At 28.8% G+C, this 26,778-nt stretch overlaps 4 protein-coding genes across 14 annotated transcripts; 2 read left to right on the top strand and 2 right to left on the bottom strand.

The window, feature by feature from the left end:
- Positions 1 to 5,539: 5,539 nt before the first annotated feature.
- On the bottom strand, positions 5,540 to 8,510 carry LOC143194075 (ubiquitin carboxyl-terminal hydrolase MINDY-3 homolog). The gene is made up of 8 exons (XM_076400641.1): positions 7,979 to 8,510; positions 7,659 to 7,795; positions 7,285 to 7,599; positions 7,001 to 7,151; positions 6,810 to 6,947; positions 6,535 to 6,694; positions 6,255 to 6,414; positions 5,540 to 6,152 (listed from the first exon to the last, which is right to left on the bottom strand). Exons 1-8 carry the CDS (start codon positions 8,082 to 8,084, stop codon positions 6,006 to 6,008), a joined length of 1,314 nt encoding a protein of 437 aa, XP_076256756.1. The 5' UTR covers positions 8,085 to 8,510; the 3' UTR covers positions 5,540 to 6,005.
- A 359-nt stretch (positions 8,511 to 8,869) lies between these two features.
- LOC143193556 (uncharacterized) lies at positions 8,870 to 16,396 on the top strand. 10 transcript variants are annotated; one of them, XM_076399823.1, is made up of 11 exons: positions 8,870 to 8,989; positions 10,279 to 10,597; positions 10,977 to 11,110; positions 11,164 to 11,358; positions 11,442 to 11,636; positions 11,692 to 12,033; positions 12,911 to 13,036; positions 13,097 to 13,345; positions 13,456 to 13,708; positions 13,768 to 13,933; positions 13,991 to 16,396. In XM_076399823.1, the coding sequence occupies exons 2-11, from the start codon at positions 10,279 to 10,281 to the stop codon at positions 15,615 to 15,617; spliced, it is 3,606 nt and encodes a 1,201-aa protein (XP_076255938.1). In that variant the 5' UTR covers positions 8,870 to 8,989; the 3' UTR covers positions 15,618 to 16,396. The 10 variants fall into 10 exon arrangements, with proteins under 10 accessions (XP_076255938.1, XP_076255941.1, XP_076255946.1 ...); XM_076399826.1 differs by having other exon boundaries at positions 11,692 to 12,021; XM_076399831.1 differs by having other exon boundaries at positions 11,692 to 11,997.
- Positions 16,397 to 17,169: 773 nt separating this feature from the next.
- anchor (integral membrane protein GPR155 homolog anchor) lies at positions 17,170 to 23,543 on the bottom strand. Of its 2 annotated transcripts, none has more exons than XM_076399834.1 (15): positions 23,402 to 23,543; positions 23,137 to 23,310; positions 22,791 to 23,080; positions 22,402 to 22,730; positions 22,156 to 22,277; positions 21,933 to 22,098; positions 21,635 to 21,874; positions 21,369 to 21,577; positions 21,175 to 21,314; positions 21,007 to 21,111; positions 18,656 to 18,824; positions 18,486 to 18,599; positions 18,286 to 18,418; positions 17,921 to 18,222; positions 17,170 to 17,868 (listed from the first exon to the last, which is right to left on the bottom strand). In XM_076399834.1, exons 2-15 carry the CDS (start codon positions 23,220 to 23,222, stop codon positions 17,676 to 17,678), a joined length of 2,598 nt encoding a protein of 865 aa, XP_076255949.1. In that variant the 5' UTR covers positions 23,223 to 23,310; positions 23,402 to 23,543; the 3' UTR covers positions 17,170 to 17,675. The 2 variants fall into 2 exon arrangements, with proteins under 2 accessions (XP_076255949.1, XP_076255948.1); XM_076399833.1 differs by having other exon boundaries at positions 23,426 to 23,529.
- Positions 23,544 to 23,748: 205 nt separating this feature from the next.
- Positions 23,749 to 26,119, top strand: LOC143193445 (guanine nucleotide-binding protein subunit beta-like protein 1). Its single transcript, XM_076399644.1, has 6 exons — positions 23,749 to 24,018; positions 24,114 to 24,247; positions 24,306 to 24,535; positions 24,594 to 24,864; positions 24,930 to 25,051; positions 25,106 to 26,119. Exons 1-6 carry the CDS (start codon positions 23,857 to 23,859, stop codon positions 25,153 to 25,155), a joined length of 969 nt encoding a protein of 322 aa, XP_076255759.1. The 5' UTR covers positions 23,749 to 23,856; the 3' UTR covers positions 25,156 to 26,119.
- Positions 26,120 to 26,778: the final 659 nt, after the last annotated feature.

The raw sequence follows: 26,778 nt of genomic DNA on the forward strand, positions 1-26,778 counted from the left end.
ATATTTTAATTTCAGGAATCTTATTATGGTATCTGTAATATTTAACTTTGATTTCTATTTTGCAAATGGTAATTACAAAAAAACGTGTCAAAATTATGAATTGTTTTTCTTATTTTCCTTCATTGAAGGGAATTACATTTCTTGACACTCTCCATAGTAGAAAATTTGTGAAAAAGTTTTTCACAACTGGTGAAAGAAAAGATATTTAATAATAATCTCATATAAAATAAGTATTAACATGAAAATATTAAGTTTGCCAACAAATTTTATTTAATTCATAGAACAATGCAAACATTTGGAAATGTGACGACCACATCAACATGTAAAAATAACCACCGATTAAAGGCACTATATTCAATAATCTCTTCCTAGCTTGTTTCTAAAAGAACCATATCTTCGACCTAAAATATAAAATAAAACTCATTAAACACAGTAGTTTTAGAGAAAAGAGTCACTTACCTATGTTATTCTTTAGACAGCAGATATATCACTGGTTTCAAATTGTCACTCCTTCATTTTTTCGAAGATATGTACCAAATGTGCTTGTTACCAAGTTTATTTTTACTTTATAATTTGGAAACATACAGCATATTATCCTCTTATAAGGAGTGTGGTTTTTCCATCCAAATCATCTTGCACTTGTCAGCTTTTATTTTTTCATAGTACTTAGCCATTCAAAATAGTAATAAAATATATACAAAATACATCATGCAGTAAATACAAATTAATACCTGTGTATATAATTTCTGTCCCTATCATTGACGTATGAATTGCCTGATGACTCCATTTATACATTTTATACCAGCAAATAAAGGTAATATTTTTAATTTAAGGTTTTATTATGTCTACCTCATAGTGAAATTTACACCTATACATTCTTTTCTCTTGGGACTGAATATATCTTCTGGTGACTTTGGATCATTTTGTAATGATTACAGAATTGTAAATGTTCGAAATCTCTTCACGAATCTATAATTGGAATACTAAAGCCGTATAAACATAAGAGTTTTATGTTATATTCTTACCTTAAACTTCAAAGGAGTTATATCTATTTATAGTCTAGTTAAAATAACAGTTAACTCACGTCATCAAGATGCATAATGTATTCCCTCTGGCATTATCAAAATTCGTTTTATTATCAGACTATATATTTCTTGTCATTTTATTCTAGTTAATAAAAGGCACTAAAAGGCTAAAAGGCATAAAAGGTTAATGGGCCTGAATCAGCCTACAAAAGTCATCCAATTGTCAACTGTCGACAAAATTCTTCAAAACCTTAGTGATAATAAATACAGGTTATAAATCGGCAAACGTAAAAATTAAAATTGCTCAAAAAAGGCAATATATGAGTAAGTGATTAAAGTATTTCATATTATTATTTGATAAATATAAATTATATGTTTAATAGCGTTTTATGTAATTCACTTTTTTACAAATAGACCTGAAAAAAGAAACACAACAGATCAGATGGTTGAATATGACGACGTTTTCCTCCCTATCACTGCATCGATCAGATCGAATTGTTATGGGATGTGGTAAAGAATTAATACATTAGACATGCAGACTTGACAAATGGTGGAATTGTGAACTAGGTTTAGATTGAAAATTAATAGTGTAGCTATTGACTTGAATAGTGACTAAGGCTTGAATTAAACTTTTTGAATGTGGTATTATGATTCAATGCTGACAATTACCAAGACATGGTGATGAGAATGGAAACAACTAAAGGTGACTATATAATTAATACAGGATAACTGTAGAAAATCGTATTGTACAGTGTGAAAGATTTATATGCATAGATATGTGTGTACAGATATTGTTCAGAATAAACTAAGGAGAAATACGGTGATATTAGAATGACTTGATAAGGAAATACAGCAACGAAGGAGACAAGAACTAAACATAAAAAGGTAAATATGCTCTATAATTAAAATAAAATATATTACATGGATATATAATTGTTAATAATCCATCTAATGATTAGGCGTCCAGATGATACTATAGGTAGTTTGGAAAAGAGTTTAATGTAAATATAATAAAACGACTCTAACGTACAAACTATTGTGTCTGTATAATACTTTTTAATGTTTTTTCTGTATTTTAAGGTATCCTTTTTACCATCTAGGCTTTATCTGGACTGGACCTACTGTTTAACGTGAACTCTGAACCACGGTCTTCGAAAAGCCTACCGACTGCCGAGTGACCAAACTTGGAGGCCATTCCAGAAGATATCCGATCTTACCGCCTGGTTATAGCCTGGTTACTGGCGTAACAGCGATCATTTCCTTATTGGATTTTACACTCTTGTCTAAGGACAATCACACATGTTAAACAATCACAAACATGCCCCCAGCAGGATTCAAACCCGCGATTATTGCAACAGCAGGGGGACCATGGTTTTGCCTTTACCACTGCGCCAATCAAGCTGTCGACTATATAATTTATTGTAGTTTAAATCCTTCGATAATATATGCATTAGTGTACATCAGTGTATGCATTAGTATCTTATAATATATTGTATCTTATAAAATTTTTGTTTCATTGTTCTATTTACATTAGAATTTTCTTATATATTAGAGCCAAAATAAACTAAAAGTCAAAGTTAAATAAGGCAACATTCCGACGTTTTGACGTAATAAATTTAGATGATGTGAATTCACTGTTAATTTGGATAGAATGTGGAAAATTATACCAATAACTTATTGATGATTGTAAAATACTAGCCTTTATATATATAAATATATATATATATATATATATATATATATATATATATATATATATATATATATATATATAAATATATATATATATATATATATATATATATATATATATATATATATATATTTATATATATATATATATATATATATATATATAAATATATATATATATATATATATATATATATATATATATATATATATATATATTTATATATATATATATATATATATATAAATATATATATATATATATATATATATATATATATATATAAATATATATATATATATATATATATATATATATATATATATACATATATATATTTATATATATATATATATATATATATATATAAACAAAAAAAGACGGCCGATTTTTTGTCGAATGTTATTCGTCCAGGATAAGGGAAAAAATAGAAATCCCCAAAGACCCTCAGGAAACAGGAAACAGACATTTTACCAAGTCAATCTCCTGCCTTCCCAAATTTAATTCGGGATTCCTTTTAGCGAATTCGTACAAATGCTCGTCCCTGGATGCCATATCCTGTTCCCGTGTACATTTTCTGGATAGGGGAGCATAATAGGGCGTTCGCTGTTATTTGCCCAAAAATGTCTTCAAATATTCGACAATTGCATCAATATAGTCAAAAGTGTGTAGATAAAAAGAACCGTTATGGTAATAGGCGTATTATTTTTATACTTTCCATATTATTACATTCGATATTATTGTATTAATTATAAATATTTTTTGTGAATCGAAAAATATATCAAAACAGTAAAAAATTATCACTATATGTATAATTTTTTATTGTATATTCACCAATTATTGAAAATAAAATAATTGGAAAAATAAAATATAGGTTAAATAAAATTCTAGAACCGGGTAAGATATAACGAACGAACCTCCATCCCCCCAACTCTCTATATCCCCCGTTGCTACGCAACCGGCGGCACCCGCGGCAAGGATCGAAGTTGCCGTGTCAGAGTTACCACCCCGCAGTGTACATACGCCGTCAGTACAGTCCGAAACAGACTTTGGAAGCTCTATTAAGTACAATCGGAGGCAAAAATAAATTAATGGTATAAAATTTTAATATCAGAAAGAAGACGAAGTGAGAAAAACGAAGACTATGCCGGGCTTGTTTTAAAATTAAACAAAAGCGCGTTATATAAATTCAGCCTTCTAAAATAGTTGATACAAGTTTGTCAATAAGTAAATATAATAAAAAAATATGTTTGAAAGTATAAAACATTTATGAAAAATGTCCTATTAAAATTCTACCTATAATCAAAAAGTAATATTAATTCAAGGCGTTATAATATTTAATAGTCAAATATAATTTTGTTTTTTTTTAAATATGTTTTAAAGTCTCCTTTTACCAACTAGTGGTTTAACTGGATTGGACCTACAGTTTAACGTGGGCTCCGAACCACGGCCCTCGGCATTAAGCCTACCGACTGGCGAGTGACCGAGTTATAAATCGTCCCAGGAGACATCCGGTCTTACCCAGCCTGGTTACTGGCATGACTGGGATCATTTTCCTTGTCGGATTTTACACTATTGCATAGGACAATCTCAAACATAAATTCACGACCATGCCCGAGCAGGATTCGAATCCGCGACTATCGCAACATTAGATGGACCGTCATGTCGCCTTTTACACTGCGCCAACCAAATCGGATATAATTTATTGATATCTGTCTAAAATTATAATGAAGATTATATTAAATGGTTATTATCAAAATAAATATATAATTATGGATAAATTAGTCTCAAAATTTACAAATATATCATTATTTAATTTTTTGTATTAATAGTTCCTTTAAATTAAAGATTATTGAAATACATACATAATATATGGAAGAAACGAAACCATAATAAGTTATATTACTAATAAATTACTAATAAAAATAAAACTAATAGAACATAGTCAAGAATTAATACAAACTGTCATTTAAAAAATATGTATTTGCCTTTTAAAAGATTACATTAACTTGAAGTCATAATAGTTATTAATTCTAATTCAGTTAACTGACATAAGCAACTGTTAACATAAACTTCATAAAGTGTATAAGGAGTTCAAAATATAGGCTCTCTACAAAAAAAAACAGTATTCTACATGTATTTCTATTAAATATTTAATGAATGAAGAATCGAAAAATTATGGAAACTACAGATTCGATAATGCAAATAAAACTACTACAAATACACTCAGAAACGGAAAATCAAGAATTATTTTATTACAAATTATAACATGTATGCTATTTTTTTTATTATATTTTAAAATCTCCTTTTTACCAACTAAGACTTTTGCTGGTTAATGTGGTCTCGTATTACGGTCATCGGCATTAAGCCTACCTAAGACTAATAAGTGACCAACTTAGAGACCATCACAGAAGACGTCTGGTCTTACCAAGCCTGATGACACGAATGGTTCTTTGTCAGATTTTGCACTATTATCTAGTCATTCACAATAAAAATCACCTAAATAAATCATACATCCATGTCAGGCCGGATTCGAGCCCGCGACTCTCGCAGCTGTTTAAAAAAAATTAAAAATTGGTGTTATCTATTGAAAACTTTACTATTAATGTTATTACCGTGTTAATGTTACCCAATTTTTTTAAATGTACTTTTTAATTAGTATTTTCTTAAATCGTCTGGAATTAAAAAGTGATAATTTTAATTAAATACATTATAATTGAAACACTTCACTAATTTTGATTATATTATGCTGTAACAAAATATATATTATCTAACATTTATCTGCTATGAAAACTCCAGTACCTGCCTCAAGAAAAAGCCATTTCTTAAAGATTAAACTTATATATTTGATGTACTACACAAATTTTTAAAAAGAACATCTCGAAAATATGTTAAGTTTATGATTCAACTGAAATGGGAATTATTGGCACCCTGTTATAAAAAAAAAGAACGAAGAAAAAGCTTCCGTGTGATGTTTGGTCAATAAATGTAACAAATAAATGCAATAACATTTTAAAATCTTTATAAAAACTTATTTATAATCTATCAGTTTGTAACAAGCAAGGTGTAAGAAATTAACAAATAGTTGTTTGCTGGTTTTTGCTAAGGTAAAATGATAACTTATAAGTTTAATATAAATGAGTAATGAAAATAATGTCTGAAAGAAAATGACTCTCCATTTTTATTAAAAAGATTAAAATAACATTAACAAGCATTTAGTAGAAATACATTTTACCAAAGCAAAAAAATTAAATAGAAATAACAAATAAATTAAATAAATAGCTATTCTAGTTTAATGAAGGCGTCTTTCCATCACACCAGTTTACTTCTATACTGGGCCATTTGGTTTGAAGAACAGTCAGCATTGAATTTGATTCGCATACAGATTTTATGTCTGATTCTAATAAAATTGCTGAGCCAACATGGTATTGTACCTAAAAATATATAGTTTTTTCAGAAAAATACTACATAAATACAGATGCTACAGTATGCCCTTAAGTTTCAGCCATCACAGACATAGAAAAAAAATATCTTACTTGGCCGTTAACATTACTTTGAGCTAGACCATTGTAGTGTACTAGAGTGAACATATCTGGTGTCGAACATTCCTCTTTTGGAAAAAATTCATCCATAAATGCATTTAAAAGTATGATGCCTAATGATTCACCATCTAATTTTTTCATCATTATGTTTACACTAAAAAAAATCAATATAACAAACATACTGATACATTATTTCCTTTAAATTTATTGTCTTAAAAATAATTAAATATGATTCATAAATTATCTCAGGTAACAAATTATACCATTTACTTACTATTCTATTTCACTAACTAAATCTAAGGCTTGTAGAACTTCTTGCAGTTTATCAGAGCTTATAAAATTATTTCCATCTGGATCAAAGCTCTTAAAAATCCTACGTGCTTGTTCACTTTTTGTTTCGGGACTAACCAATCTTATTTCATCACTGAATAATACTGTAAACAATAGTTTATTTGAAAAACAAAATCATAGACAATACTAAATCAAATTACTTAAGAATTCCAATTACAGCTTATATATAAATATAAGACTATAATAAAAAAAAATTACCTGTCAAGTGTGTATCAGATCCAACGACCCAAACAGGATGAATTGGATTTTTATAAAATGAACCTACTGTACAATATCTAAGGTATTCCATGATTGTTATAAATCCTACATGGCTTTGCTTCTCTATGCCTTTTAACTCTAAAGATATAAAAATCAGAATTATCATAATTATTTAAAAAGGTTTACTTTACTTAGGCCAGCTACATCTTGATAATGATCCCAAACATAAGTTGTTGCTCTTCCAGTTATCATTAGATTGATAAGGGATTGGCTGCCATAACCATAGGTTTCATCAATCCATGCATGGGAATCACCACATTCTGACCTAACCTGTTGCAAGCCCTAAATCGAACAATATGATTGATATGAAATAATTACTTTCAATTTTTAAATCTCTTTCTTGTCATAACTTATTTATTTCCTTTTATTTAGTTACTTTAATATACCTTAATATAAGCCTAAATTAAAAACCTACCCTGGTTAATATCACAGAATATAAGAATAATAATACTCCAAAACGTCCATTAACAGTTTCAACATTTTCTAAATAATACTTCGATACATCCTCTAAAGATGAAAATGATATTAAATCTAAATTTTCATGAAATTTGGATGGATCTAAAGCTTCAGAATAGTTAGAAACATTTTCATTTCTATCTCCATCTAATTGAGTTTCTGATTCATGTTCATGATTACATAACCGCACAATATAGTATTTCTCTGTACTACATTGGCCTAAAATTTCACATAATGCATTAACAAGAATTTTGCTTTGTAGTTCTGTTGTAACCTTAAAAATATTTGAGAATAGTTAAATACTGTACAAAATATAAAAACTGAAGAAGTTACCCTCTCTCTAAAATTTAGATCTTTATATTTTATTAATAAATTCTTTATAATGAAGGCTTGTACTGGAGCAATTATAGCACAAGGGCCTCCTTCAGACTGCTCTAAAGCGCTTTTTTCACTACTACTGAAATAAAAGCCTAAAACCAAAAAAAAAAACAGGTAGGTATAAACAAAAATGACTCACATGATGAAATAGGTAATTCACACAAGGCAAGGAAAATGGAATATAAAAATATACCTCTAATTAATAGACCATCAATAAACAGTTAATGTATTTAGGTTTATAGATTTTATTTCTTTATAAGTAACTATGTTATTACCTTGGGACCATCGTCTAAATATGTCATCTTTAATTTCGGTGCCCCACAAAAGACCTTTAAGTCCTAGCAATTCCTGCTCTACTATAGAAGGCAATGTTTCTGCCATTTTTGGCAAAAAACGCCACAATTACAAGTTCGCTCAAATATACTTTAAATATACATAAACTATTTAACAAAATACAGGTTAGAAGAAAATGACATTGTCATTTATCCGACGCCATCCAGCCAAAAACAGGATAGCCAATAGATATTTTTAAAGCTATATAAAAACTGTCTTTCCATTCATTTATTTCCATAGGTAAAATATATATCGCAATTATTGTTTTTAAATACATTATCCATATTTTCGATACGCTCGATTAAGAGCCATTTAACGTTACTACATTTACTTGTATTCTATTTCGATTTTAATTAAAATAAGTGTAACGCATATCACTTTTTCTATGCGTATCACACACTTATTAAGAACATTTGCCTGTTTTTTAAATCGTAATAATTTTTACATTCTGAGACGTTTAGACGTTTTAACCAGAAACAGTGTTTCTAAAACAATAATATGTAATACATGTGTGATCTCTAGATTACATTTAATATATTTTATATTTAGATATACCTAACTAAAAATTTTGTAATGTCTAAAAACATTTATTTATTGTTAATTTAATTAAGCATTAATCTTATTAATAATTTTCTAACTACACTGCTTTTTCAAATATTATATTTTTAATTATGAGTTGGACATTGTACATATATTAATTATATAATCGATTAATTTGTAAATTAATTTAAGAAAGCCTAAGATATAAATAAAAATGTTATGTTCTGTACAATATTATATCCAGTCGATGTGTAGAAAGATTTTTTTTTTTAATTGTTAAAGAAGTTCTAATTTAGTAGTTGTTTGAGAATCACTGTGATTACTATGTTTCTTGAAAAATTCGAGTCGGTTAATACTGTTTGAAAACAATTAAATTATATTTGAATTGTGATTGTTATTAATACTTATTAAAGGTGCGACTTATTTTGTTGGATAAAACTGCTGAACAAATCTTTTTTAATATTTAGTTGTTTAAGGATTTTAAAATATTTCTTGGAAAGCAGGTTGGGTAAGGTTATGTTTATTATGATGTGTCAAAACTTATTTTTTATAACAAATTAGACTAGAAAAGGCCCATCAATTAGGAAGTATACATCTCGAATATTCTTTGTATTGATTTCATTTATTCTATAACGCAGTTGTTTATAATATTTTGAATAAAGTATCGCGTGTAAACTTTTTGGTACCACTGCAGTCCAGGTGCTATCCCTACATTGACTAACTTGGTTTATTAATAATTTTCTCATTTATCGAACCGTTTTGTTAAGTTAGTTGTATTATATACCCTGTTAACCCATATTTATTTTGTTTAATGTGTTATCAGGAAACGACTTTTCGGTTTTGGTGATTGGACAATAGTTCTATTAGAAGAAAAGTTGTACAAAAAGTAAAAAGTGACAACAAAAATGGCCGCCGATAGCCGGAAAACGCGAAAAAGTAACTTTTCCTCGGAAGAAATAAATGTGTTAATATCAACTATTATGCATAATTACGATATCCTATACGGTGAAAACTCTAAAAGCTTCTATCATAAGGAAGCAAGAAGTCAAGTCTGGAATATTGTTTTGGAGGAAGTTAACAAGGTTTCATTAGATAGACGTACGCTAGCTGAAGTTAAAAACAAATGGAAAAAGTGCCAATATGTCATAAAAAACTCTGATCTAGTAGATAATAATACTAGTACGGACTTTGATGAGTTAGGTATGTTTTGGTCTAATCATTTTCTTTTGTTTTGACTCGTTTGAGAACCACTGGGTTTATGACGATTATGTATATTTTAAGCGGCAAATTTGAAATATTTTTAGGAATAACCCGAAAAAACACTTTTGAATTGCGGTTTAGAGCGTTTAAACATCATAAACAATTATAATTTTAAGTGTAAACTGTGTTAGTTCTTAAAATGCACTATGTACTGATTTAATTTAATTAATTTAAAAAAGTTTTGACACATTAATTCATGTGAATGCTCAGATAAGTAGTGTCATAAAGCTCTCAATTAATTTGTTTTTAAAACACTCCATTTAATAGAATGTGAGAAATATATGGTTAAAAAAAATTAGGTGATCAAATATAAAGCTTTAATATAACTTTACTCAATTCTAATGAATATAATCAATATTTTAAAAAGATTTGTTAGGGCATTGTTTACTTATTATGTTTACTACAGGTATAGTTTAAGATCTTCAATTTACCTTTTTAAAAGATGAAAACCAAAAAGCACCGGACTCGTAATGTGCCAAACCCAGTAGCAAGAGCAATTTCCCAATATGAACCACCATTTAAGAAAGCTATTATTTCTCACCAAGAAAAGACTACTGGTACACCTGCTATAAAGCATTATACAACTACAGAGAACACCATAAAAAGATGGCGAAAAGTTTCACCCCAATATATTGAGAAGTCACAGCCTACTGTAAGAAGATCAAAAAGAAATGCATCAAATTCTTCAACCCAATCAACTAATAGTAAAGATGCTATTCAGGAAATTAAGACAGAATATGTTAAACCAGATACAGATTTAGGTATAGCAAATATATCATCTGTCATATACAAAATTAATTGAAACCCAAGTTTAAAAATAAAAAAAGAAAATATATAATTTCATAATTCATATTAAACAAATCTGTAGTAAAATATGTTTTGTGTTATTAAATCTGTTTAGTAAAACTAAATTACCATTTTAGTACATTCAAATAATTCTTGATTTTGTTATTTTTTATCTATATTTGTTTATGATGTTTTTTAGGTACTCTGCAATTATATTTTTATATGAATAATTGTTTTATTGATTATTAAATTTATTAGCAAAATGACAATGAAGATAAAGCTTAAAATATTTTTTGCAAGACATACTTCTTATGAAAGAAGTAAATATTTATCTGAATTATATTTTTATTTTAGATTCAATGCCATTACAGCAAAGACTATCACAAAATACTTCTCAATGCACAAGTAATAATTCTGTAGATTTAGAGCCACCTCAATCTAATGAACCTGTTTTACAAAGTCAGCCTATATCACCAACAAAATTAAAGGTTATTCATATTAAAATGTATATTTCCATATAAACAATGTTATTTCTATTTAGGTAACAAGACAAAGTGTTAAACCACATATTCATAATACAAAAACATCATCGTCTGCTATACCAATTGACAAAGTTTGTCTTAAGTGGGACAGCCATCATACAAATATGCAGTCAGCATTTCCTAGTTTGTTACTAAAGGAACAATATGTTGATGCTACATTGGTTTCTGAAGGGAAAACATTGAAATGTCACAGGGTAAGTAAAAGCTTGCATTTTCTTGATGTTTCCAGAAATGTTTTGAATATTAGGTATGTGCCACAATATATTCTAAATTTCAGATTATATTATCATCGTGTAGTCCATATTTTGAAGAAGTTTTAAGTGGTATAAGTCCTCTGCAGCATCCAGTATTATTTATGAAAGACATTCCTTTTTGGATTTTAAAAGCACTGTGTGATTTTATGTATGCTGGAGAAGTACACATCCTACAGGAACATCTTCAAGACCTTATCACTGCAGCAAATGCTCTTAAGGTAAATTTTATTACTACAGATTTATATTAATTATACATTCTTTTCATCAATATAGATAAAAGGCTTAGCAATGTCTAAAGATAATCAGGAAGAAGTTAAACAATTTGTACCAATAGAAATAAAACAAGAAAAGGATGTGATGCCTATATTACCTATCAAAAAAGAGGAAAATACAATGAGATCTACTAGAGAGGAAAAGCACTATAAAGATGATATAAAACAGGATTTGAAGCAAGAAGTTAGGAGTAAACGAAGAGAAGATCGGAAAACCAAATATCAAAGTCAGATCATAAAGGAGGCCTTAGCTGAAGATACGCCTCGGAGATTGATGCCCAAATTACCACAAAAAATGGTTCAAAAGGTTGTACAGAAAGTAGTGCAAAAGGTGTTACCAAAAGTATAGTGCTTCAAAAATAATGGGTTTTCAAAAAGAAGCGCTTGAACTTTCATGAGGTATAGGGCTCCATAGGGTATTACAATGCTAAGAAGCTTTTGGAAATAATTCAAGCTATATTACATATATCAATATGTGCTATGTTTCGTCTGCTATATTCTGTTTAAGGGAGTATTATGGTTTAGAAACCGACATTTTATGCGGTTTCCGAATAGTATAAAATTTGATATAAGCAGTAATAATAAGGTATTCATTAACGTTTTCAAATTAAAATTAGTAGAAATAGCTATGACCTAGACCTTGAAAAGGAAATTAACACTTTTTTCGCAGAAATGTGATGTTTTGAAAACATTTTTGAAATCTATACTCCCACTTACAGACTTTAAAATTAAATACTGGACAACGTGACTAAGGCTATTTTCGGCTTCATTACATCTAATGTATGTGTTTTAGGACATCTAAATAATGGGGAACTTTACTATCATTGAGATCTCCATAACTTTCGATATTCTTAAAAGGCCATCATTGAAAATGGTAACAGATAATTATTTCAATTGTATGATGATTTATTATTGTTCTAAATTTCTGTGTCAATTCTACTCCCGCTTCACAAAATTCACTGTAACATCGAGAATCATTTGGATTTTGAAAAATCTTCTTGAGGACATGTTCCTATAAGTCAAGTTCTAAAATATGCAAAAATGGATATCTTATTAAGGTATTAAGAAGACGCGTCAAGAGTTAGATATGCATCCATATAAAATTCAATTAACTAAATATTGAAGGTAAACCGCCATTAACTCACTGAAAGTTCAGGTGTTTTTATGATAAACCCTTTAAATAAGTGATTTTAAATTAATGTATATTATTTTATACCCAGGTGTGCAATTCAAAGTCTTCTGTCAAAAATGTTTCGAAGGCATCAACATCAAGAACGAACAGAGAGGGATCTAAAAGAAATGAAAAGCATAAACAAGAAAATGTTATGCAAAAAGAAAAGGAAAAGGTTAAGAGTTAATTAATTACATGTTTTTAAAATGTTATGTTGAACTTGAGTTATTTTAAGGAGAAGCCACTAAAGAAAAATGAACATATTAATGATCCTTTAGATTTACTTGAACCTGTATATGAGGAGATAGCAAAAGAAGAACCACCATTACCACCGAAAACATCAACGAAAAATTTGAATCCGGCAAGATTTAAGGAAAATAAAGGGCTGGCCCTTAAAAAAGGTATTAAAAAAACAAAAGAAGAGACAACACGTAAAAAAGTGAAGAAGAGGCGATATGCAGAATATAACCAGGATCGCGATGAAGTGAGCACAAAATGAAAATGTATTTTTCTTTTAAGATTCACACTAGATTTGTCTGAATCTTAGGTACTGTTATGCAATTTTAAAAATATCACTTGTAATTATCATTTCAGTCTCCATCACCGACATTCCAATCTAGAAAAGGTACCAGATCTCGACCAAATGTGAAAATACCAAAATTTTTTCATACCTCTTATGAAGATTCGCCGAAAGAAACAACTGACGCTACAATTGTTAGAGTGCCCCACACCGATCAAAACGACCCACTGATTGAAGCAGATATGAGCGCAATTAAAGCGGAACCATTGGATATGGAAGAAAGTACAATTGAAGTTGAAGATAATATTGTTAATTATATTACACCTGGTAAAGTTATTTGCATATGAAATTTTATGTAAGAAAGTAAACATAATTATTCAATTCAGAAATGACATCACATGAGTGTGAAGAGATAATAGGAAGCTATGATAGTCCCATTGTTAATATTCCAAGGGCAGCAAAAAGAAACGCGGCGAATTATTTTAAGAAAATGGGCGATCCAGTTATTATGGACGTGCATACTGTAACAGAAAGCGAACAGTCGGATGTCAGGTAAAATATATTTTTGATCATTATAATATCAATTGAGCAATATATTTTGTTTTTCAGTTTAATGAACATAAGCAATGAAACTGTTGAAATAATTGATGTAGCAGATATAACATCACAACAAAGTCAATTAGAGGATACAATGGATAGAACCAATTGTGATCCTTTAAGCACACTATCAGATAAAACGAGTTCTATTAAAATAAGTAATGTACAAACTGTAACTGAAGATCCTAACTCCAAGAAAGACGATTTTTTTGAAGCTACTGAACAAGAACTTTCCGAAACTGTCGAAAATAATAGTTATATACAAGAGACCGAAGAAATCACAGAAAGTTTGGAGCAATTGGATGAAAGCTCAAATACTTTTGAAAACTCTATGGAGTCTTTACATATATCAGAAAATGAAGAAAATGATATAGACGAATCGATAGAAAGTACATCAGTTGGTATGAATTTTAAAATAGAAAGTGTAGTAAGTCAGAGTCAAGATTTATCGGAGAAAATCTCTGATTATAAAGGTACATCATCGAATGAGCACAATCAAGTTGAAAATAACTATTCAGAGTCTATTGGTAATACCAGTTCAGAAATTCAAGAAAATCAGATTAATTTACACACAGATGATCAGTGTAGTTCTCATTTGAAGGACATTAATACAAAAAAGTCAGGAAAAAACATTTTAAATCTGAAAGAAAGTGATGATCTAGAAACAGTCAAATCTCATACAAAGGAATCTGAAAGTGAGTTTAATCTTAGAAAACGTGAAAATTATTGTGGTAACTATAATGAAAATGAAAGTATACCAACCAATTTTGAAAACAAAGATTTAACAGCTAACAATCAGCAGAAAATAAATGATCAATCTTCACAAATGATAACTTTAAGTACAGAACTTTTAGATTACCAGAAATGTGTAGACAGTGACAAAGATAGTGTTAAACGTCAAAATTCAATTAACAAACAGGATAATGCACCATCAAAAGGAAATATTGATCAAGATCTACATAAATCTTTAGCCTCTACTTCAGCAATAGACAATGAAAATGTCCTTAGTAATGATGTTACAACATATGGCCCTAATAATATAAATGATCCTAAATCTAATATTTCATCAGATGATATAGTTCAAAAGATGAATCTCGATTCGGATATATTAACAAAAAAAATAAATATGGCAAGCACATCTGAAAGTGGTGTAACTATTTCTCTTATAACAAATTGTATAGAAAAGGCAGATATTCCAAATACAGACATAATATTACCAAATGTTACTGATTCATTTCTAAATATTGTAAGGGACACACAACATAATAATGATGGTAAGGATGGTCAAAATCTATTGGCTGATTGTAATTCTAAAAATGTTAGTGATCCTGATGAGAAAACGCTAGATCGCTTTGATATTCCCGAGATTGCAGATTTTGTTAATTTATCAGCAAGTTCTCCCTTACAGTCCAATTTTATAGAGGAAAATCTGTTGGCCCAATCACCTCAAACAGATCTTGCTTTACCATTAGACTCTGCAGACAACAACCAACTTGAAGAAAGTTTATTGGAATTGGAAGATGATGTTATTACGTCAAATGTGCAACCTGTACAAGATAATACAGAAAAAACATTAGAGATGATTGTAAATGATTTGAACGAAAGCTTAGGTACCGTGACTGAAAATATTAAGGAATGATTTCTCTAAAATACAAAAACTTGTTTTCGAAAGTAGCCGTGACAAAAATAAAAAATCAATACATAAGGTTTTTAATAAGTATTTTTTGTCAAAACAAAAGATTTGATGGAAATTAAATCTAGGTGCTTGTGTATCTAGTTTAAGGTTATTACTCTATGGTACAAGAGCTGTTTATGTAAGAAATGTACATCCCAATTAAACATCACATTTTGATTTTATTATACTTGTTTGGTCATTTTTATGTGATATTTATTCATTCACAGTGTTTAGTTTGTAGATTTAATTTATTTTACGTCAATTAACTCTGATTCTTTCTGATTTTTTTAAATGTAAAAATTGCCATTTTTGTTTATTTAAGTATGTGTTTTAAAGTGCTTTAAAAGTATTTTTTATAAATTTACTTACTATATTGTATATAATAACCACAACAAAATGTTTTAAAATTTAGCGTTAGAATATCGTTGTGTATAGCAGCTTAACTATTATACTGATTTTGAATATTATACAAATTTATGTTGAAAATCTGGAAAAGTTCTTATTCTAATATATAGGTTGTATTTTAATGTTTAAGTAGGTATTTTAATACCAAGTTACATATTTTGATAATGTTTTTAGTTTAATAATTTATTCCTGTGATTTTTTATATAGTTCGTATATATATAGAGAGAGGAAAAGAGTATGTGTATCCCATTAGTTTGGCATATAGTTTTTTTAAATGAATTCCTTCTTTTATACTTCAGTAAAAATGTTGTAAAACAAAAAGAAATATTTAAGCATAATAATTGTTTTATTTGTATATATTACTGTCTTAAATATAGCACTTTCAATAAGGCCGAGACCACTAATAGACCAACTGTCTATTAGTTATTAAGGATTTTTTTAATTTGAAATACAACATCGTTCAAATGACAGGGCAGTGTTAAATGACTTTGGCGCATACATCAATGAATGATTAATTTGAACAATGTTCTCCGGGTTTGAGATTTATTGATATAAATGTACAATTTTTTTGATTTGGTCTGATACCATTAGGAGAAATACGTACAGGAATAAGTGGCGGATGGTTTAACTGTAGGACTCTCGCCCACTAAAACGTCTTCAGCTTATCTTATGATGCTTGCTGGTACGTCAATGAATAACCGTGAAGGGACATGGGCTAAATATCTGGTCACCTACCTTGTTGTAATAATCCTGATTTCTAAAAAAGTACTGACAAGTGACCCAAAATGAAACAGAACTTTTTGTGGGTACTTTGCAACAAAAGATGAACGATATTCGTGTAAGTTGTCATGATAATTTCGTATCGATGATAATAAATAAAATAAATTCAAATTGAATAATCTTACAAGAATTATACTATGCTTTAAATTGTATACAATCATAATGATCTAGTGTTAATAGTCATTTAACATATCGAATAGAAATATATATCGCGGCCAGTGAACTCATGCTGGAGTTTAGTGGTTGAAAATGTTTAATTTGTGACAATCAAATGAAACGGAAAGTAGCTTATAGATACTTAATATTCTAAAAAATAAAATGAAAACGAGAAATAGCTTGAAACTTTATTCACAACATTTCTATTGTCTACAATCAGACTTTTTCAACATATGTCTCGATTCACAATGTTATCAACAATAATTTTCTTTGGTTTCTTACTAAAAACATGACCTTATAGCCTGATAAAATGTATTTAACAATATTGGTATTATTTTACGTTAAGATACAACTTCGAAAGCTTAAATCATATTCAAGCATTCACATAAAAGAGTCACAAGCACATTCTATTTTGATTAAAAAAAAATCTGTTTTTATAGTTGTGTGAATTAAATAATTATTGTTTGTTACAACATTAATCCACAGTTTAAATTATTTTTATGTAAGATTTCTTTTCCATCTTCATTTTCAAAAAATAAATGTGGAATATTAAAAACTATATCACAATCTGTAAATATTAGATCCAAAAATACATATATTTATATAATATAATAAAACTAAAAAACACCGCTAAATTCTTCGCTGTCAATAGCTATTAATTATAATTATGACTAGACTATATTACACAAAAGTGTAAAGGAGATTTCTATCATAGAAATGATATACACCATTTATATGTTTGATAACTTTGCCTTCTAATAAATGACGTCCATAATTGACCGCTTCTACACGATCTCTCGCTAGACCCAAGTCAATTAACCAATCTATAAATTGATTACCAGTAAATACATCTTTGTAAATAGTTAAACGCCATCTGAAGTTAAAAAATTGTTATGGTTCTGTGCAACAGAAAACTTACAATATACCTTCTATCAGAAGCAATAGCATTTTTACAGCTATTCAAATGATGACTCACAAACTGATCACAAATATGTTTAGTATCAGGGCCTAATTCATCCCAAACTGGCAGAGTTAATGTATTTGCACCATACCATAACTTTCGCCAAAATTTAATTATTGGAAGCACCACCTCTTTGACGTCCAATCCGAATATTACAAATACTATAATGCTCTGACCAAAATTGAGAATTGCGTCTAAGAAAGATAACTCAATATATATGCCAGAAATTTGTTCCATAACTAAAGTCCAAACAGATAAAGCCAATCCCTAAAATATTGAATTAGTAATAAGTATATCCTATATAGTATTTACAATTAATATAAAGCATACCACAAACATACTGCACAACAATAGGATTAACAAAACTGTGTGTCGTAAAATTTGTGGATCATGTGATTCTGGTTCCTCTTCAATTGGCTCTAAGTCTTCATCAATTGGTTCCTGATACTGTCCAACGACAGCTCTATAAAACAAACATTACATATAAATTATAGCTATTTTGAAATAATAATTTGATAATTGTAATTTACCTGCAAGATTGCCTTTGAGGGCCATTACAACCGAATTTTGTAGAGCACTGTTCAGAAGTTCCATCGTCCACAACACCCGAGTCATCAGTGACGATAGGTTTTCTCGAAATTAAACTTCAGACGAAATTATCTGTTAGTAAAGTAGGACTCGTTTATTACAAAAAAATTACCTTGTTTTATCACTGATTAAGTCTTCAATGTCAACCACTGGACTGATCAAATCCTTCTCTTCACAACAACCTTCTTTTATCGTAGGTAGTCCGCAACATTTTGTTAATTTAGGAGCGATTTCTACGTTTTCTTCTCTAATTGAATCTTGATTAGACGCATGTCCAGTTTCTGGAAGAGTACTATACTGCACTATATAGCATATATTGTAGGTACGTTTTTCAATGATCACTTAATACTTTTGTAATTTAACATCTACTTATATTATTTATTTTTAGAAAGTTTGAAATCTAGCTTCGATTTCAATTGCGGCATTATGAATTACTAATCATAACTCGCACGCAATGCTGGATAGAAAACAGCTATCTTTGATTTTCATATTGGTTAAAAAAATTTAATTTTCATTTTTGTTCTTTCAACTGTGTTAAAATAACTTTAAAGGGCCAAAGAAGAACCTATCTCGCTTAGTTCATAAAAGAGGTGTGTCAAAAAGTACATAGAAAACATATATGAGGATCATTTACGCGCAGTTACGACTTTTTTTGATAATATCCTACGCCATATTCATTTACGGAGTAAATTATCAGATGTGAAAAACGAAAACTTGCCAGCTATCTATCCTGAATATTTAACTCAAGCTTTTCTTGTGGTAATACAAGCTTCAGATAATTTTTTACTATTTCCAAAATTAAAATACCTATTTTGAGTAAAAAAGACTTGGCACCATGGCAAGAATACTAGAAAAAGTGTATTTCCATAAACCAGTGAAGTGGATTAGTATGTATTTATTATATGTATGTATGTATATATGGGTTTTTAACAAATATGCTTCAGCATTTATGCTGAATATGTATGAAAAGAAAATTGGGAGCTGTGCAGAGGGAAATCCATAATAACCAATTTAATAATAAAAATTAGGAAATCCAAATGATCAAACTTAAAATAAAATATTTTTAAGAAAAAATCTAACCGACTTCAAAAATTAAATATGGAACTCACTAAAAATTAAAAAATAATCAAACTTATACGAACTCTTAACAGTCACATTAATTTTAATTTGTTTTGTTGGTATATTAATTTTTTGTATATGCCACAAAAATATGTTATTATTTTTCTATTGTTTGGGCTCGGCACCGATTTCAATGTGATCAGTTGATAGTAGTTAAAATACATGTAGTGGCCGGCTTGGTGGCGCAGTGGTAAAGGCGATGGGACGGTCCTTCTACTGTTGCGATACCCGCGGGTTCGAATCCTGCTGGGGCATGGTCGTAAATTTATGTTTGTGGTTGTTTAAAATTTGTGAATGTCTAGGCAAGAATGTAAAATCCGACCAGGAAAATGATTCCAGTCACGCCAGTAACCAGGCTGGGTAAGACCGAATGTCTTCTGGGATGATTTCTAAAGTTGGTCACTCTCCAGTCGGTAAGCTTAATGCTGAGGACCGTGGTTCGGAGCCACCGTTAAGCTTTAGGCCCAGTCCAGATAAACCCACAGTTGGTAAACTTTAAAATATATATTAAAAAAATATATGTGTAGAAGATAGGTTAAATAAAGTTTTTGATTATTGTTATTTAGTTAGTACAACGATTATTATGTACATATTTTATTTTAAAATGCCTTTTTTGTGTTAAAAACCTAAGTTTAATAATTTTTTAATTTTTAGAGAATTCCTTATTTATTTTTTGAAGTCGATTCAATTTTTTTGTTAAAATAATTTTATTTTTCTCTTTTTAGTGTTAGGTATTTACTCAATAAATTACGCAGTTATTTTATTAAGTATGACAATGGGTAGGCCATGTAAAGGTGCAGTATGGTATGAGGAAAAACGGGAATAAAGAAACAATGATTGAAAATAAGGAACGCTTCAGGTCCTGAGGTTCGCACTGAACAACTTCCGATTTTAAGTCACATTAGCTCAGCAATAACATTATACACAAATATCTGATTATCTTAGACAAAAAATATGTGAAAATGTTGTACGTGCCTTTGAAATTTGAGCGTGTCCCTCCATTTACCCCTCTTCCCCCCAACAGATCCTAATTTGGTTACAATGGGACCACCTCGGAAGTGCACTCTTACTCTCAGGAATCAAAAAAAGAATTTTGAAAATCGGCGAACATAGATTAAAAAAATATATACAGTCCAATATAGAAGCTCCTCCATTTTCGAAGTCCGTTAATAAAAAAAACAATATTCCAATAGGCTATTATGAGTATTACGTACTTTTCAAAAAATAATTATAAATTAACAATAATTGTTTTATTTTTATGAAATATCCTTATTTTCCCCTATATTTAATATTAATTTTATATTATTCTAATTAAATTCCAATATTATATTTTAATATTCTTACCTTCCACATTGGTTTCTACTAGTTGATCTGTACTTTCACTTGGCAAATCTCCATAATTAAATCGCCGCCGGTATCTTTGATGTAATACTAAACAACCTGCTGTAACTGTAAATAAATCATAAAAATATATTATGTATCTAAAAATACTTGATTTATTTATATTATTACCAATAAAGCAAAGAACTAATAAAGACACAGCTATAATAGCCTGAGGTGCGCCATATGCAAAATTAGGATTCCTTTTTTCAAATGACATTTTAGTAGACGTGTCAAGAAACAACAAACTTGCAGATAATAATACTGGTACCCTAAAAACAAGACATTAACGATACTTTGAATATTATTTTATCTTTCACACATACCCCCAACCAACAGAAAAGAAGTATGGTTGTAGCTTCAAAACAAAACACAAACTTCGACATTGTAAGAATAACAGTGTTATAGATAAAATCGCAGTCCATAGTCGAGAACTATATACTCCAATTGTAAATAATGAAAATTGTATATAATTCCGACTTTTGTCATCTTGATGTGTGACATTCCACAATATTGCGCCTAAACAACTGATGAACTAAAAATATGCAAATTTTTGGGTATACATTTATTCCTATAACAATTTAATACTTACATGAGATACAATCAAACATGATGTAATCTTGTGAGGTATTTTTGAAATCTTTTTTGTTAATGTAAACACAATTATTACCCAAATACATGCCATAATACCAATAATACTGACATCAAATGTAAATTGATCTAGTTGCTTGATATACTCTGAAGGATTACAATTTGTGATGGTAATCATTTTAGCTGACACAAACATAAGAGGTGCACTCAAAAATGTACATGCAACCATTGCACTAGCAATCTATAAATAATGATAAAATGAAGTGTTCAACTTAAAAAAAATGATCTGATTAATTTACCAAATCAACATCCATCATATACTGAGTGGCAAAAACAAAAACACCAGGAGCTGAGGGAAAGGTACCATAAAAGAATCCATAGGTACTAAGATCCAATGTCTCAGAAGTATTACTACCAGCATTTAGAACATTCACCACTTCCCTTATGACTAATGGTAAAGCTATTCTATAGAAATAAAAGAGTATATTAATGAAGATGAATAGATCCAGAATATACACTAACAGTTTAATCATGATTAGGATTCCTGGAACAACCAAAGTAGCACCAGTCAGTTTATGAATTTTGCCAACCATCCTTAGTCCTAATAAAAACAAAGCACTTGCAGAAAAAGCTGACCCTAAAACCTAATATGAGACATTATATTAAATACTGTTAACTTTAATAATATATTAAGCAGATAAACATAATTTATAATGAAATTTACTAAATTAAAATATCTGTGCTGTATCTGTACAAAAGCTTACTTACATTAAGGATCTCTGCTAAATATAGGGGTACATTATGTTGAAAAATAAAATTGCCAAGAATCCCTAATATAGTCATAAGAATTATAGGATTACAAAATATATTTCTCATTATAACTAGTACCAATTTACATCTCTGTTTATGCCTGGATACATTGCTGTTAATGTGAGATATTTCTGTTAATGTCGCTTCCTCATCTCTTGTTAAATTATTTTTTTTATTTATTTCCATTAAAACAAAAGAAATAGGATTTAATATAGCCAAACTTATAGGTGCCATGAGATAAAGATAGGACGCATATTCAGGATGAGTGTTCCTATATAATGCTGCCACTAAAACAGATATTCACAATGACACTAAACTTTTAAAACATTTTTTAAAGAACAGCATACCTATTGGATATCCTATAGCAAAATCATTACTTTGTGTACAAAATATAGCAAATATTCCAGCTCTTCCTAAATTTACTGGTCTGCCCACTAACACAGTTATGACTATCACAGAAAAAAATACTACACTCTTTGATATCAATATAGATAAAAGAAAGATCCAATTTACTGATCTCAAATCTAATTCAGCTAAAGACATAAATATTAGTGCAGGCAAAGAGAAAGTTCCTACAAATGTATTCATTCCTTTTGCTTCAGTCTCTGAGATAAGATTCATACGGCCAGCCAGATAGCTAAATTAAAATATATAGTGTAAACATTTTAGAATTAGAATTACGAATATATTTACCCGCATAAAATAACAATAAAACATTGTAATAATGCTGGATACAAATTTTCAATAGCAGCTCCAAAATGTTCCTCCATATTATTCATATAAGATGATTATTATTGAAATGTCTTATATTTGTTACATAGTATAGATATTACACATAGAGAATTGTACTGAGCTGTATTACCATGTCTATTGAATAAAATAACGTGGGCAGAAAAATCAATATAAAATGTTCAATTAAATTTTATGTAATATAACAATATCTTTTATATATACACACTTTTAAAATTACATTATGCATTACCAAATTGCTGATAAGTGTTATTTAATATATTCATCATGTTAAATAATTCAAAACATTTAAACTTTTTAATTAGTGTTGATTAATACTATACAATATATACAATAAATCAGCTGACTGAAATACATATAGTCACGTAGGCCATGTTTAATAAGATTTCTTCTTTTAAAAATATTATTTGGTATGAAATATAAAAGATGGCGCAATATTTTTATCATATATAGATATATATATATATACAGATATTTACATATAAATATTTTTTATATATGCCAGCTTAAATGTCAATTTCAAATATTGAAATTTCGACAAAATCAACTGTCATTACAGTCAAAAAAATGACTTCTCAGTCCCTCGATGGCCCCTGCTTAGTTTGAACCGCGGTTTTCTTTCTATATTTATTTTTCAATTATTTTCGGCTAATTATCTTTAAAATGTCTGCAGGTATTGGAATTCTACCTCCCGATCCATTATTTTGCTTTAAGGAATATATGGGTCACGTCCATAGTATATGTTTCCCGAGAAGAAATCCCGACTATTCTGATTTACTATTAGCCGCAACAGAAAAAGGCGATGTGTTTTTTTGGGATTTGGAGGTAATTCACTCACAAATCCTGCAATGCACACTAAAAGTTATCGATTTTTTAATTTACTGTTTTTAACTGCTATCATATATGAAATTACTTTTTAGTGCAATAGGTTGCAATTAAAGTTGAATATGGGTGAATCAATTCAAGCTATACATTCCATAGAATACGATATTATAACACAAGAAAAAAGCGGTTTAGTCAAGCTGTGGTCTATCGAAAATAATAGTGGTTACAAGTAATATATCTACAACAAACATTCCTAATATTAATATAAATATTAACTAATCTTGTAGAATACAAAAAACTTTTAATTGCTATGGGGGATTTTGTAAAAGCATTTTAATAAACAATCAACTAATACTGCCGCAGGAGAAAGGTAGCCTTGAAGTCATAGATACATATAATTTCGAAAGTGTAAATAAATTTGTACCTGAAACAGAAGATTCTCAACTAGGGAGTGTAATGTGCCTTGAATCTTTCGAAATTAGAGGGACTAAGTATTTATTGATTGGATATGAAAGTGGTATGTTAAAATAAGCTTCATAATCAGTCTATACATTAATTACTAATTATATCTCCAGGTGATATATTTTTGCTAGACTTCAATACAATGAAACAATGTTGTAAATTGAAAATCAGGGAATTTATAACTTCCATTACCTTTGACCCAATAACCTTCAGGGGAGTTGTTTCAAATTCATCAAATGCATTACAGGTCTTTGGACTTGATCCTCGAATATTAAATTTATCTTTAAAAGCTGAATTAGCTTTACCAAATGAAGGATGCCAAATTGTTAAATTTAGGAATGATAATAAAATTTTTGTGGCAGGAGGATGGGATGGTAGATTGAGGTTTGTTTTATATAGCTTTCCAAATACAGATTATTTTTTTAATAATTATTTTTTGTAATATTTAGGGTTTATTCAGGAAAAACTTATAGAACTCTGGTTGTATTAACGGAACATAAGAAGCAAATATCTGATGTACAATTTTCACCAAGTGTTGTCAGATATTGGGACTCGAAAATTTTTGCTGTTGGTATGCTTAATAAGTCATAATAATTTGAAATTATTAATGAATTACATTTAACAGGAGGAGCTGATGGAACAATTTCATTGTGGAATGTTTATCATAATTACTAATGTGTTGATCTTTTTAGTTTTAGTTGTTTTGTTCTCTTTTAAAGTATAACTAAACATGTGTTTGGCATGGCATATAATGTTTTAATCCTAATTCGTTATACTGGATATTCAGAACTGATCAATAGAATACTAAAAATTGGTGTGTTGAAGTTTTGTCATCACATTGGTGTGACTCAAAATAATTGAATAATTGTATTTATATATAAAAAAAACAAAAAATTATTGCTGTTGGACTAAAATTTAATAAAAGTTTGTTGAAAACTTCTTTAAAATTTGGCATACAATGAGAACAGTTCGGAATTGATTAATCTAGATTTTAATATTAGCTGCTCTTTGATGTTCAAATTTTGTTTCAACCAAAATATAAATATTTTACTAAAAAGAATACACATTTTGCAGCGTATCTCTTACACAGGTAAAATTATAATATAATGAAGCTTAAACTGTATAGATTTAGAGTATTTATATTTGAAATGGAAAATCTTCACTTAATTTATTTACATCAAATCAGAAACGTTTAATGTAATTTTATGTAAGCAGGACATCGTTTCATTGTATGCATATATTTACATGTTTAGTAATTAAATTGAGCTAATAAAATACAGAAGAAAGTAAGATAGTGACCCTCCTTAAGTTTTTTTAGGCCTTTTATTCAAAAGTTTCTATTGAAAGAGAATTTGTGATATATTTTGTTTTCTGGTCTTATTTCTATTTATAGACTGAAATAATGAATACCAAAATATGTTTTTAAGAATAACGCCACATTATTGACAACAATTTGTAAATGAAAAATGTACATTAATATTTTCTAGGTGTTTTTCTTGGAAACAATTATTTTAGTAAAGTCTTTATAAGATTTTTCATTGTGATATTTTTGTGAGTTTGAAATTTGTCTATTTTTTCAACTAAAGAATGTTTTATATATCATTATCAAGAATAAAAAGGTAATTCCATCATAGACACATATCTTTGTATTTTTTACCTTGTTTTATTGTTGTGTTTCCGCAGTACTGCCTGGTTTAAATTGAAAATAAAAAAAAGATATCATAAATTTTTTTAAATCTAAGAATTACCAGTTTATCTAGATCTCCGTCAAGTCAGTTTAATTTGCTATTTGTTACCCATATTTTTCAGTTATTAAAGCTTGCACAATGTGTTAAAAGCTTGCTGTACGTCTTACTTATTCCTCTTGGTTTATGGATTTCCTAAAACATAATAACTGGCTAAACATGTTTGTCATCTCAGAAAGCTTACAGTATCACGTTTTACATTCTAGCTCTTGAGTAATTACAATACCCGTGATTGAGACAGATTCAGGTTGCTTAAAATAACATTAGCTGTCAACTATTGTAATTTAGGAATATATACTGAAGTTGAAATGAATATTAAAGGCGGACAAAGGTATAATCGATACAAAGAATTCTATTAATCAGAGTGGGCTACTTTTTTTTCAGGGGAAACGTTATAAGATGTGTGAAGACCTGGTAATCAAATTTTGAAATTATAAGCTTTCGTGTAGATAGCTTAGAATAAAAGGGCTAATCAACAGAATGGTTTGACTCGGTGGTTCTAATAAGTTTTCCTACAAATAATATATATATATATATATATATATATATATAT

Source organism: Rhynchophorus ferrugineus, unplaced genomic scaffold, assembly GCF_030347505.1.
Source record: "Rhynchophorus ferrugineus isolate W39M unplaced genomic scaffold, kcgeb_rfMv2 rfM3, whole genome shotgun sequence".
Classification (NCBI taxonomy): Eukaryota; Metazoa; Arthropoda; class Insecta; order Coleoptera; family Curculionidae; genus Rhynchophorus; species Rhynchophorus ferrugineus.